Source organism: Rhopalosiphum maidis, chromosome 2, assembly GCF_003676215.2.
Source record: "Rhopalosiphum maidis isolate BTI-1 chromosome 2, ASM367621v3, whole genome shotgun sequence".
In the NCBI taxonomy this organism is placed as follows: domain Eukaryota; kingdom Metazoa; phylum Arthropoda; class Insecta; order Hemiptera; family Aphididae; genus Rhopalosiphum; species Rhopalosiphum maidis.
The window spans coordinates 37,144,591-37,157,465 of NC_040878.1; the positions used below are offsets into that span (position 1 = coordinate 37,144,591).

General features: G+C 28.0%; 1 protein-coding gene across 4 annotated transcripts; it reads left to right on the forward strand.

The window, feature by feature from the left end:
* The first annotated feature begins 546 nt into the window (after positions 1 to 546).
* On the forward strand, positions 547 to 12,264 carry LOC113554042. 4 transcript variants are annotated; one of them, XM_026957698.1, is made up of 13 exons: positions 547 to 758; positions 4,147 to 4,252; positions 4,330 to 4,421; positions 8,115 to 8,224; positions 8,366 to 8,488; positions 8,569 to 8,691; positions 9,372 to 9,515; positions 9,633 to 9,798; positions 9,915 to 10,059; positions 10,192 to 10,382; positions 10,454 to 10,642; positions 10,873 to 10,929; positions 11,933 to 12,264. In XM_026957698.1, exons 1-13 carry the CDS (start codon positions 594 to 596, stop codon positions 12,164 to 12,166), a joined length of 1,845 nt encoding a protein of 614 aa, XP_026813499.1. In that variant the 5' UTR covers positions 547 to 593; the 3' UTR covers positions 12,167 to 12,264. The 4 variants fall into 4 exon arrangements, with proteins under 4 accessions (XP_026813499.1, XP_026813501.1, XP_026813500.1 ...); XM_026957701.1 differs by lacking the exon at positions 547 to 758 and adding an exon at positions 3,682 to 3,984; XM_026957700.1 differs by lacking the exon at positions 10,873 to 10,929 and having other exon boundaries at positions 548 to 758.
* The last annotated feature ends 611 nt before the right edge of the window (positions 12,265 to 12,875 follow it).

Below are 12,875 nucleotides of genomic sequence, written 5' to 3' on the forward strand. Positions count from 1 at the left end.
TATCATGTATTCAATATCTTTAGTGTCCATAATATATTAACTCTATTAAGAATATTAGGTTTCTATATTTTTCGTATAAGTAGGACATTAGGACAAGTAGGTATTAATAAATTAATAATAAATATATTTATAGTAGTGTTGTCTCGGAGACTTATTTCCTTTTATAATTTTTTAAATAGAGTAGCTACTCCACTAAAAACTGTAAACACAATTTTTAAAGTATATTCGTGTAACATTGTGTGTGCACCTAATACATGAGTTGTAATTATAAATTATAATACCAACCATAATATTATAATATATATTTTCATTGTAGGTATACACGTAGTTATAACGTAAACCACAATAATTAGAATATAACTTAAATGTTTTACAAATAATTTTGTGTTTTTGCCGAAAACGGTAATAACTCACGTTTTTGTTTACCCACGTAAGACCAAATATTTGATCAGTTGCGCCGATGCAAATCAATAAAATATCGAAAAAAGGGATGTACACGTAGGTGTACTCGCAATCGACGACAATGTGGGCTTAAGTTTTCTTTTTACCGACATTACGCACACGCAATTTCGACGTCTCTTCGCGGGTACGATATGCGATTTACGTTAATCGTGTTCAGTGGTATGCTGCTCCAGAGCGTTGTCGTCGATCATCGTTATACGGTTACGGCGGTGTTCGACCCGGTGCAATTTAATAGAATAGCGAAAATTCTGACGTCTGAACGAGGCCTGAGCGATTCGCCCACCTGTACGCTCTTGGTAACGTACTTCTCATACTAACCTACTACATTTATTTATTTTATAATGTTTAGTAAATGACCGTCGTCACCCGCGTAATTAAAAGTGTTGTCACACATCGCGATGACACACACAGCAAAACGCACACGTTTTAACTATTTTCGGCGTTTGATCTTACTCGTGGACATTTGCTAACCAGATAGCTGCAGATATAATACCATCTACCTACCGCAATACTATATAGATACACATATAGGTATGTAATGTCTATTAAACGTCATGTTTTGTGCATTTCGGTTCGTAGTTTTTTCGTTTTTATTTGCTCTGCTGTTGTGATCCTTGCTCGTAAATCACAATCGTGTATTTCGGTCATTCGCCTACCCGGCGTGCGTTTACCCGCAAGCAGCCAGGCAGCGCGGCGTCTAATATTAAAATAATAATTAATAACGATAATTGAGATAAGAGCTGATGAACGTGTACAATAATAATTGTATGTATATTTTATACGGCCGTAGTGTTATTTATAATGAGATTTTTCTTCGATAGTGATAACCAGCCCTCATACATGTTGATAGGCGAACCGCACAATAGCGTCATGTTTATCTCCGATAAGGGTAGCTCCGCATATTCACAAAGTTGGTATTTTATGTGTACGCTTTGCCGCCTGCACGTTTGTTTTCCCACCAAAATTTCAATTTTCAATTTTCATTACTGATATTCCTTTTATTTGATTTTTACGGATCGTTTAGATGCATTGGCGAAACCGACAATTGTATCCATCACTCCCTATACATATATAGAAGTATTCAGGAGAAAAATGCGAAAGAGGCAAGCAGTCATCCTTTAAATTGTATCTTAAAATGTCTTGTATTTAGGTTCTGAGTGGTGCGATGTATGTATTGATTTCACAATGTGATGTGTGTGTTTTTTTTCAAGGATATTATACTTAAATACGATAAATGACACTGAAAATTAAATCTACCAAGTACTTAAAATTTTTCTTTTAAATCTTTTAAATTTTAAAACAATTCACTTCTAAAAACCTGAAATTTTCAAAAAGTTTAAATTGTATTTATGCTTAAAATAATTTAATAGTATTAAAAAAAAAATCACAATATTTTAAATCAAAATTGTTTTTGTAAATTAAGTTATTATAACATAAATAGTACTAAGAATGACCTAACTTGAAATTCCGTTTTATCTAAAAAATTAAAGCTGGTCGTTGAATTCTGATTGTACCGTGTTCTTTGGTAAAAAAAAGCGAACACGTATCTTAACCATTCTTAACCATTCTTTCAACACTCTTGGCAGTGATAAATCTTTAGCCGCCAGACTCTGTTAAAACGTTGTGCACTGCGAAGTGGTTTACCGTCATATCCCTGTAACCCAGGGTCATAGCGCATAGACACTATTATAACTAGGCATTGTGTCTAAGGACTACGAATATTTTTGGGGCCCTTAAAAATAAAATGTGTGGCTACTATATTTTTTTTGTTACAATTATCTTGTTTTATACTTAAGTACGAGAGATAAAGAAATATTCAAATTGTTGTAAAATAAGTTTTTTATTATGCATAATAACAATGATTTTTAACAATTTAGTTTTCTATAATATATTTAAAGACTTGGAGTAAAATGAATCGTTTTTAAGATTTGTTAAAATTATTATCATATAAAAGTTTAGATTTGATTATTTGTGTTTTTAAAGGATTAACACTGAAATTCAACACTTTCTCTCCTAAACAGAAGGTTTTATGCCCAATTAAATACTGGACACCGCAGGTTCGTATAAGCGTATAGGATTTAAAAGCATTGTGCCTAGGGCCAAGGTTACAACTGAAAAAAAAATTTCGGATGCCCCCCCCCCGGTCCAACATTTTTTAAAATATAAATACTGAAAATGTATAATCAATCAACTTTATTCACCACTATAAAATATTTCTGTTTTTTAAAAATTCTTGGGGGGGTCAGGACCCCTGGACCCTCCCCCAGTTATGGCTTTGTCTAGGGCCTACGATTGTACTCATATCAATCCAGGCCTGCTTATCATTGAGTATAGTCAGTATAGACACCTAGATCACTGTAACGAATGTATAAAAAAACAAAAATCGGAGATGATATTTGTTAACTTATATATCATTAAGTGTATTTTATTATATAATTTTTATATTGATTTTATTTTTTCTATTTAGGAATTTTATACTACTATATTTATATCTACTCTATTTATACGTATAAAAAGGCAAAAATATTTTTTAAACGTCATTGCGTATAGGTACCTAGGTACTATAGCTATAGTAAAACATAATAATAATCGTAAACGTTTTAAGTCCTGGCGAATACAATCTTTCAATCACAAAATTAATGTTGTTATTCTGCATGTTTAACTTGTTTAGTTCAAGTAGGTATAATGTAGCGTTGTAGCAAATTTACAAACTATTTTATATAATATCTATAGGTAGTATAAAATATGCTGCGCAAAATCATTCACATATTATCTATTTAAAATTAAAACAATAATAATTATTGTTTATTATAAAATATATTAGTATGCAATGAAGACGAATTTTAATTGTCACATCGCAAAACGAGTATTTCATATAATGGTTGTTTTGGTAGTTCGCAGCAAAATCCAAGGTGAATGTATTTATAATATTTATACATCAAAATAGGTACCACCTATACAAGGCGTATACGTGATACATGTATAATTTAAATTTTTTTAAATTTTTTTTTTATGACGGATAGACGAAGTAAAAATATAGTCATATTAATAATAATAGTGTGTTCATGACGACGGCAGCGTTTAGACACGTGCACTTTTTGGCGCGCAATATTAATGGCGATTTATAGCATCCTTGGAGATTCGTAGGTGTGTGATCGCGCCCTGATTACGATCCATTCAATTTTTCGCATATCACCTTCTCGGCCCCCGCGATCTTTGTCCTGCTTACTACGTTGACGTGATACAAACATACAATAGCACAATATACGACAAGCAACAACCGTGAACGCCGAACCGATCAGTCCGTACCGAGTTGTGATTGTGAATTCATAATTATCATTATTATTCGTCATTGTCGTTTGAACAATAATTGAAAGACGTTTTTCAAAATTTCTCAACTTTTCCTGAATTGCGTCGTTGTCTGATATCTACTTTTGCACATCACACTTGTACTCATACCAATCAATTATATATATATATATATATATATATTGACCTTTCGATTGACTTGCAAATTTTCTGGTAAGTGTCCAAGTTACCAATTGGCTACCCGTTTTGGTCAATTTTTTTGATTCCACTACCGTCATTTATGTTTACGGTTAAATATCTTCTCTGAAAAATGTTCTCTTCACTGTGTATTTGATAGTTGTGTTATTTTTACTATTAATTTACAAATTTTTTCAGAGTGAATTTGTACATACTACAATGGGAGAAGCCGGTGAAGAAGTCGTATTATATGTTTACGATTTAACTGGTGGTATGGCCAAGTCCTTTGGACAGTCATTATTACGTAAGATGCTAAATAATACCTAATATTATATTAGTAATATACGTTAACTCTACGTGATACATATAAATGCTTTGCAGAAAAAAATATTGAAGGTATTTGGCACACCGCAATAATAGTATTCGGCAAAGAGTATTTTTTTGGCTCTAATGGGATATCAGTATGCGATCCAGTAAGTACTATGTTTATTACGAATTTGATTTCAATGTAATTTTATTGTAATTTATAGGTTTAGGTTAGGTAAAGTATGTAAATTATACTTCAATCATTTTTATTTTATTTGTATTAGTTTCACTATATTTAGTATATTGTTTATAAATGTAAACAAGATCTCATCAGAACATCAGTTTACAAAGTAATATGTATCATACGTTTTTCTCTTGGCCTGAATTTAAAATTTGTAGTTTATTGTAATTGATTAAAATAATCTTATTAAATAGGTTTATATAATATATAGTAGGTATGATAGTTATCTGTTCAACCTAAACATTTGAATTGTTTGATAAAAATTATTATTATGAAGTAGGTACCTGGTACTTAAAACATAATTTTATATCAATTGTCTATATATCATCAGTACTTATTATTTAGAAATAAAATTTGAAATTTTTTGTTTAAGATTCCATACATAATATATATTTTAAATTAGACATAAAACTAAACATAGATATTTTCCAATATCTATTTTAAAATAGATAATTATACAGCATTAAAGAAACCTTTAGTTCTGTCTATATTAGTTAATTTATTTATTATAAATCTTTGTCATTATAAATTGTTTTAATGGTGCGTTGTGCAAATTAATACTCAATATGTGTAATTTCAGTAACTTAAAAATTATTCAGTTTATCTTTTTTTTCTCTTCATTATTTTTTACTGATTTATTTTTATATTGATTACTGGTATCATCATCAATATGTGATTGTTTTTCTACGTTAAAATGCAAAATATTTAGTACATTGTATAACAATATAGAAATAACAATGTTTTGTGTTGTAATAGATATTGGATGAATGATTTTATTTTATTATGAAAGAGATAATTTATACATTACTAGCAGACCATAACTGTCTTCCATTGTTAATGTACATATTATTAATTATATAGGCATTGTCAAATTAAATTTTTTATTTTATTTATCAATGTATCACAAGCAATAAATGGATATGGCTCCTATAATTTTTACAAGATGATTTCAGGAAAAAAATGTTCCATTTCGCTTAACACTATCTTGAATACTATGCCTAGTAATAAAATAAAATATAAGTTTAGTAAAAATATGATAGTAATATTTAATAAGATGAATTTAGTAGTAAATTCTTTTTACTTATCAAATTTATTATTATTTTGCAACTAAATAAATTGATATGAAATGCTCAACAGACCTTAATGTATTACAAAAGTGTAATTGTAGTTGTGTTTGGCAATAATCCAATGATGAAAATATCTAATGTTATTGACGCCGTTATATAAAACATTTCAAAATAAGATATCTATATACTATGTGTGTAATTATTTTTATTACATTTTTATTAGAATAGCCAAAAATAAATAAAAATAATGTTATTGGTACAATCGTAAAATAATTATCTTGTTTCTCTTACTGTATTGATTTTATGAGCTATTAAATAAAAATGTTACAAGATGAATAATTTGCTTAACAAATAATCTGTATATAATATATATATAGTATGTTTAAGAATATAGGTAATACTGGTAATAAGAAATATTTTATATGTATGCCTTTAAATTTGATTCATGTTTTTCTTAACATAGAAAGTTATACTATTTTTTAAAAAATTCAAATTTTTTACTTTTACATCATAACCAATTTTTTTGTGTTATATCACTTTTTAGAAAAGTAAAAATGCTCAAGTTTTCAACTTCAATGTATTTTTTGATAAGAGATTTTTTTTGACTCTAGATGTTACTTTATTTTTGAAATGTTAAAAGTATAAATTTCTTATTTATAGTATTTTTTAATAATCATGTAAACTAAAAAAAGTAATAGAAAACGGATTTTTTTACGCAAAATTAGATTTTGAATAAATCGATTTTCTTATTTAGTTTAATTCAAAAACGAATAACTGTAGTTACCTTTTTTTCATGTTTAAAATTTTCTATACATGTCACATACTATTATTTAGTCTTAATCTATGTACTCGTATTTTGATTTTTTTTATATAAATAAAATTAAATAAATAATACATTTTTTTCGCTTAACTAATAATATATATATATACATGTTCACATATTATTATAGGTAGATTATATAATATATAAATTTTAGGTATTCTGTTGAAATTCAAAAATATTCTTCGTAAGAACCTTGAAATTTTACGTTTATTTTGTTTTACACAAACATATTTTCAAAGTATTTAGAATAAATATACTATTTTAGTTATGAATTTTTATACCACCAAATTATTTACAGGGATTTTCGAAGTCCGTAATGATTCAAAAATAAGTTATTAACTAAATAATATGTGATGTAAATATATACTTTTATAATAATTAAATATTAATAATATAATAAATGCAATATTTTTTATTAAAATTAATTTAACCTACCTTATTTCTAATAGTAAAGTAAATTATTATAGTAACAATATACATTTATCCTAAAATATACTTAGTAAGATAGGCCATCTTTGTTCAGAATTGTTTTTCATGTTTAATAATTTATCTTAAAAACCAAATTTAACACGTCATACGTTACAGTAACTTGTTCAATAACAAGATATGCCTGCTGTACCTTTACACCTTTAAATTTAAAAATTTGTCTGATTGAGAGTGGGTTAATGTTTGAACAAGTCATATAAAATTATACGGAAATAAATAAAATTGTTGATGCTATTATTTTATACGATAAATACTGCATGAATTGAAACTTTAATTTATTCTCAGTTTGTTAAAAAAAGAAATATTTATTTAAACGAAGCGGAAAGAGGAACAACTAAAAAATTATTTTGCTGCGCATGTCTGGATAAATATTGTAAATTTAAAAAATGTGTAAATTAAGTTCTACATGCAGTTAAAATTAAAATTACACGAATCTTATTCAAGTTTATGAATTTGAAATATTTTATGCTATCTCTATTGTCGAACACTGTATAATGGAGGATTGGCCAAATGTTTTAAAATTCAGTTGTGTTGTCTAGTATTATTAAAATTAGTATTTTTTTCCCCGTAGGCTTTCAGTTATAGGTAATGAGATAATATTGTATTAAAGAAAATCAACTGATTTTTAATGTGTTTTATAATGAATATAATATCATGAATATTAAAATAAACGTATTTATAACCTTAAAATAAATAAGATAAGTCTCAAATAATAATATGTTTATCTAATGAATTAATGTATCATCAGTAAGTCAGTTGAAAATTTAGTCTTTAGAAAAAGTAATTTTGCAGATAGTCCTTTAGTTCCTTATGATTTGATTTATTAATGTTTTATTTATAAAATATTTTTTTTTTATCATTACGATTAAATTAAATAAATGTCCCAGATGTTACAACATAAATTGTTGTATAAAAATGTTTAACTAAAATCATTTTCATTTGACTAATATTACAGAAAAACACTATACTTAAACATTATTGTGTATTATACAAGAACGTGTATTTATTATAATTATCTTTTAGTATTTAAATGTTTGCTGAATGCTTCATCTATGAAAATCTATCCCACATATCACTATTTTGACTCCATTCCAATTCAACTAAATCCCACTCTGTTTAGTCTAAAAATAAGTACACAGTATTTCTAACACGGCTACGTGGCCAATCGTTGCATACTTTCAGTGGAAATAATATTAAGCCCTTCTTGTTTAGTACTTAATGCCTATTCTTTCGGTTATTCTAGGGCACCACAGCCTTGGGAAATCCATTACGTACCCATAGTTTGGGAAAGACGTGCTTGCCGGAAGACGTATTTCAAGAGTATTTGCGGGGACTAGAACAAGATACATTCTCGTAAGTATACCTAACCTATATGATCCATTGTGGAATGATTTCGAATACGATATGTCGATATAATACAATATATTCATAATAGTATAGCTCCTATTATTATTTATTGGTGTGTTAATAATATCTTATTTTTTGTCCCTTTAGCGCAGACAAGTATAATTTATTACGACACAATTGTAATAATTTTTCCAACGAAATCAGTCAGTTTTTATGCGGGAATTGTATTCCTAGTTACATTTTAGACTTACCAAACGAAATACTTAACACGTGTGTACTTTTATACATTTACATTTTTTTCAATATTCCAAAGCATTCCTATAGTTAAATAGTTTTCGTTTTTTTTTCAGTCCTTTTGGTCAACAATTGGCACCAATTTTAGAATTATTCTCCAACAGTATTGGTATACATCCAGGTGTAAGAAGATCTGGGTCCGATTTCGAATCTCTTAACAACGATATCGATTCTGCCAGGTATAATGTGTACAGTTTTTTTTAATAAAGTGATGTAATTTATCTTTTAGCTTTCACTTGTTATAACATCTATTTTAATGATTATATTAACAATTTTAAAACTGTTATTTAGCAATTAACAAAATGGCGTTGTTTGTGTTTTGTTGTTTCAGAAATTAATGATATTATCCTTAAATGATATCAATGATCACTCTCCTTAACACTTCCATCCACGATCATGGCCATAACATTAATTCAAGCTGCTCTCTTCAACTAAAAATTATTGCTCTCTAATTTGTATTTCGTTTTAAGCTAAATATAAATAAAATATCCATATTTGTGTTATGAAATTACGAAATTAAATTAGAATATTTTATTTACCATACTTCTTAAAATAGTAAAATATTTTTAAACAGTAATATTTGATTTGTTCATGATATATTTATAATTCAGATATACATACAAATTTAAAATTTGTTACCTGTGTAATACCTACTTTTGTTGAATACAAATAAAACTTAGTTAAAATTAACAATTTGTTGTTATTTTTGTAGTGTATATAACTCGTGTTATTTTTGTGATAATGTCAAATATATTATTTCTTCTATAACAATATTAAGATGCGTGAACAAATAACTTGGAGCTAATTTTATCCGATGTCGGTAGTACTTAATGTTTATTCTCTATTTATCTATTAACAGAAAACAATCAGCGTTGTTAGAAGAAAAACGAAATAAGTTAAACGAGAAACTAGAGAAAAGAGAGAAAAGAAAAAAAAAAAAGAAAGACAAGAACAAACACTTAAGCGATCAGTTTTGTAACGAGTCTGAACCCAGCTCTAGTAGGTAGGTGTACTGAACTTGTTTTAAATAATTATATTATTATGCATTTATAATATTTAATTACAATACGAGTTTAAACTTAATATAACTTTTTGCTCATTGTTTGTAATTTTACGTTAGAAAGTACTGCGATAATCGCAAAAAAATGTCTGAAAACGGAACAAATGGTGTTAATGTGCCTGCAACTGCAATCGTAGAAAATGACGCCGATGACTTGGAAAGGAAGGAGCTCGAGTTAAAGCGTAAAGAACGCGACCCGCCTATAGTGTTCTCGGATACCATAAACGTAGGGTTAAATACACGAATATTTGCAGAATATTATTTGATCGTAACTATAAAGTCGCGATCTTTACAATAATATTGAATGATATATACCTAATTGAATCAATATATATAAAATAGGTACAGAACGAATTGGAACGATTAGTGGGTCTGATCGATGGCCGCATAAATCCGGACGACATGCAGTACGTCGCCGAACTCGATCAGTACATGTTGGAGAACGAAGGCTCTTGGGCCCTGGGCGAAGGTTTCCTGTCGTTTGTCGGTCAGTGTGATCGATAGTGTAGTAGAGTAGTAGCAGCCCTACTGGCTAGTACACTTTACTTAATATCTACTTACAATCATTGTACAGTTTTGTTCATAACAAAGTTTGTGCTAATATGCATGTGATATACAGGTAAACTATTAAACGACGATCAGCTGGTTTCGGAGGTACGCGAGACAATATTGAACATTTTGGCAGCGGGCGCACTCAAAGACGACATTATTTTAGTGTTGCACCAGGACAGAAGGGAGCACATACTTATGAATTACGCTAACGGATTTGATAAACTTCCTCTGCTCGAACAGCTAGCTCTCACTTTATTCGTCAGTATATTGCGAATACGCATCGCCAAGGTTTCTAAAATTACTCATCGTGGGCGTTTAATCGTTTTCAGATGTGCAATTTGTTCGAGAACAGCAGCACTTCCGAATGGCTTTTATACATATCTGAATGGCAGCTTGGTTCCAGTTCGGTGAGCAACATACGGGTGACGACTAAGGTGGCGGTGAATTCGTTGTTGTCCGAAGACAAGGTTCTGCAAGACCGAGGCACGGCCCTGGTACACAATTTGGCCTGCAAGGAGGTAAAAACGGTGGTCTGTATTGCTTTTGATAAATACATAACTGTAAAATAAAAATTAGACCGTTATTTTATTAAGACGTTGCCATTTATAAAATAAGTTGCCAGTGATGTATATTATGTACCTATATAATATATTATATTATATACTTAGTGTTTCGCGTTGACGTGCACTCAGTCGATTCTGCTGAATGACGTGTGCACGTTCTTCCCTGCTCGTTTAACTGTTTTCAGAAAATGTTAAAAAACCAAAACATTCGACGACTGTTACCCGTGGGATCGTTTTTTAAGGTAGACATAATATATATATTCCAATATAAACGTGTACGTGGCATACTGGCGTTGTGTAAATGTGCTGAGCATTCTTTCTATACTGTAATAATATATCATATCGTTATAAAACACGTGGCCAAACATTTTCTTATTCTTACCTGTAAATTGTAATTTACTAGCCTTGTATGTTTACAACTATCTATTATATCGTTGGTGTGAGGTGTAAGACAAATGGTATTCGCGACTTGAATTAATTAATATTTTATCAATACCGATGAAGTACCTATTTTCTTATACAAACTATTCGTCATTTATCTATTGCATTTAAAAAATGATTTAAATCTTAGTACACAAGTAGATAACTAAACGTAGTTCACTTTATATAATAATAATATTATATAAGCTAATGTTAATATTGAATGCACGCAAAACTCCATTTTGTTTTCATTATTGTTTTACTTATGTTTGTATATTTTTACTAACATTTCAATATTTCATTTTGTTTAACAAAAAATATGGGAAATTTCAAAAAATTCTATTTTTAAATATTCATTTTTATTTTCATTTGTAGATTTTTCGAATTTATAATATTTTTTTTTATAATTTATTTGTGCGAGATAGATTTTAATCTGTTATAGGTTTTATAATTTTTTTATTATATACTATTAAACAATTATGCTCAATTATTATAAATATCATTCTTTTGATACAAGACATAACCGTTTAAGAATAAAATACTATAATTTCTTATTATTGCTTTGAGTGTCATTTACGAACGCCTTTTTGGATGTATCTATGATATGTATGATTATATAATATAGTTGTGTCACATTTGATCTTTGCTACTTGTTGCTTTAAATTATTACTAGAGTTTTTTTTTAGATTAGTACAGGTAGATCAATATTCTTCAAATTTCTAGATAAATGATTAAAATAAATAAATAACTATTGTATAACTAATGATATATTTGTATTTACTTAATGGTGATACAAAACTGATTGTAGTTAAATTTTTTTTTAAGGTGTTTGACGATGTAGTTGTGGAACTTGCAATGGCTGTTTTACAGTATTTTAACAGCAAACCCAACGAAGAGAATAGTTTTAGATGTATGAAGTCTCTGGCCAGATTTTGTCAAATATCTAGACAGGATGTACCACAGTTGGTACAAATGATCGGACCACCACCGTCTGCTTTCAAAGGCATATCGAATAGAATCGATGAACAAATTGCTGAAATTCAAAATTATCTACGTTGAAAATTTTTTTAAATGAATTATATGGATAAAAGCATTTTTTATGATAATTTTTTAACTCTAATATGATATATTTTTATATGGATTGTCCAAATTAACTTAATATTTATTATTCTTAATTCTTGATTTATTAGTCTTATTTTTGTTTTTGCATTTCAATCTTTAATATATTTTTTAGTTGTGTTCTGAGTTAAATATTTGTTTAAATACATTTGAGTTTTATTTTGAAGTCACACCTAATTAATAATTCAGATACATACATTTATATATTATTTAAGATTATTAAAAAAAAAATAATGTACCTACCTATACCTCCTATATCATTATCACAACCATAAATAATACTTATGAATCAGTTATTTTAATATATTATAATATTTACTTATGAGAATTTACTGTGATTTCATTGTGAACTTTCTGTAAGAAAATTTAATATGCATCAACAAATAGTGTTGTGAAAGCGCAACTAAAATACATTTTATTTATTTCCTCACAAATAATGTTTTTGAACCATAAAAAAAATAATGAATATTGTTATTCATAGTTTAAATATGTAATTTAAAATAAAAGTTATAGTTAAGTATAAAATACTTATGATGAATAATTTTCAAGCATTAGCTATATAAATGTGCACATTTGATACATTTTCAACTGAAAAACAATTTGCAAATGTTCGCGATTTTAAGGAATTGTAACATTTTTTTTTAATAAA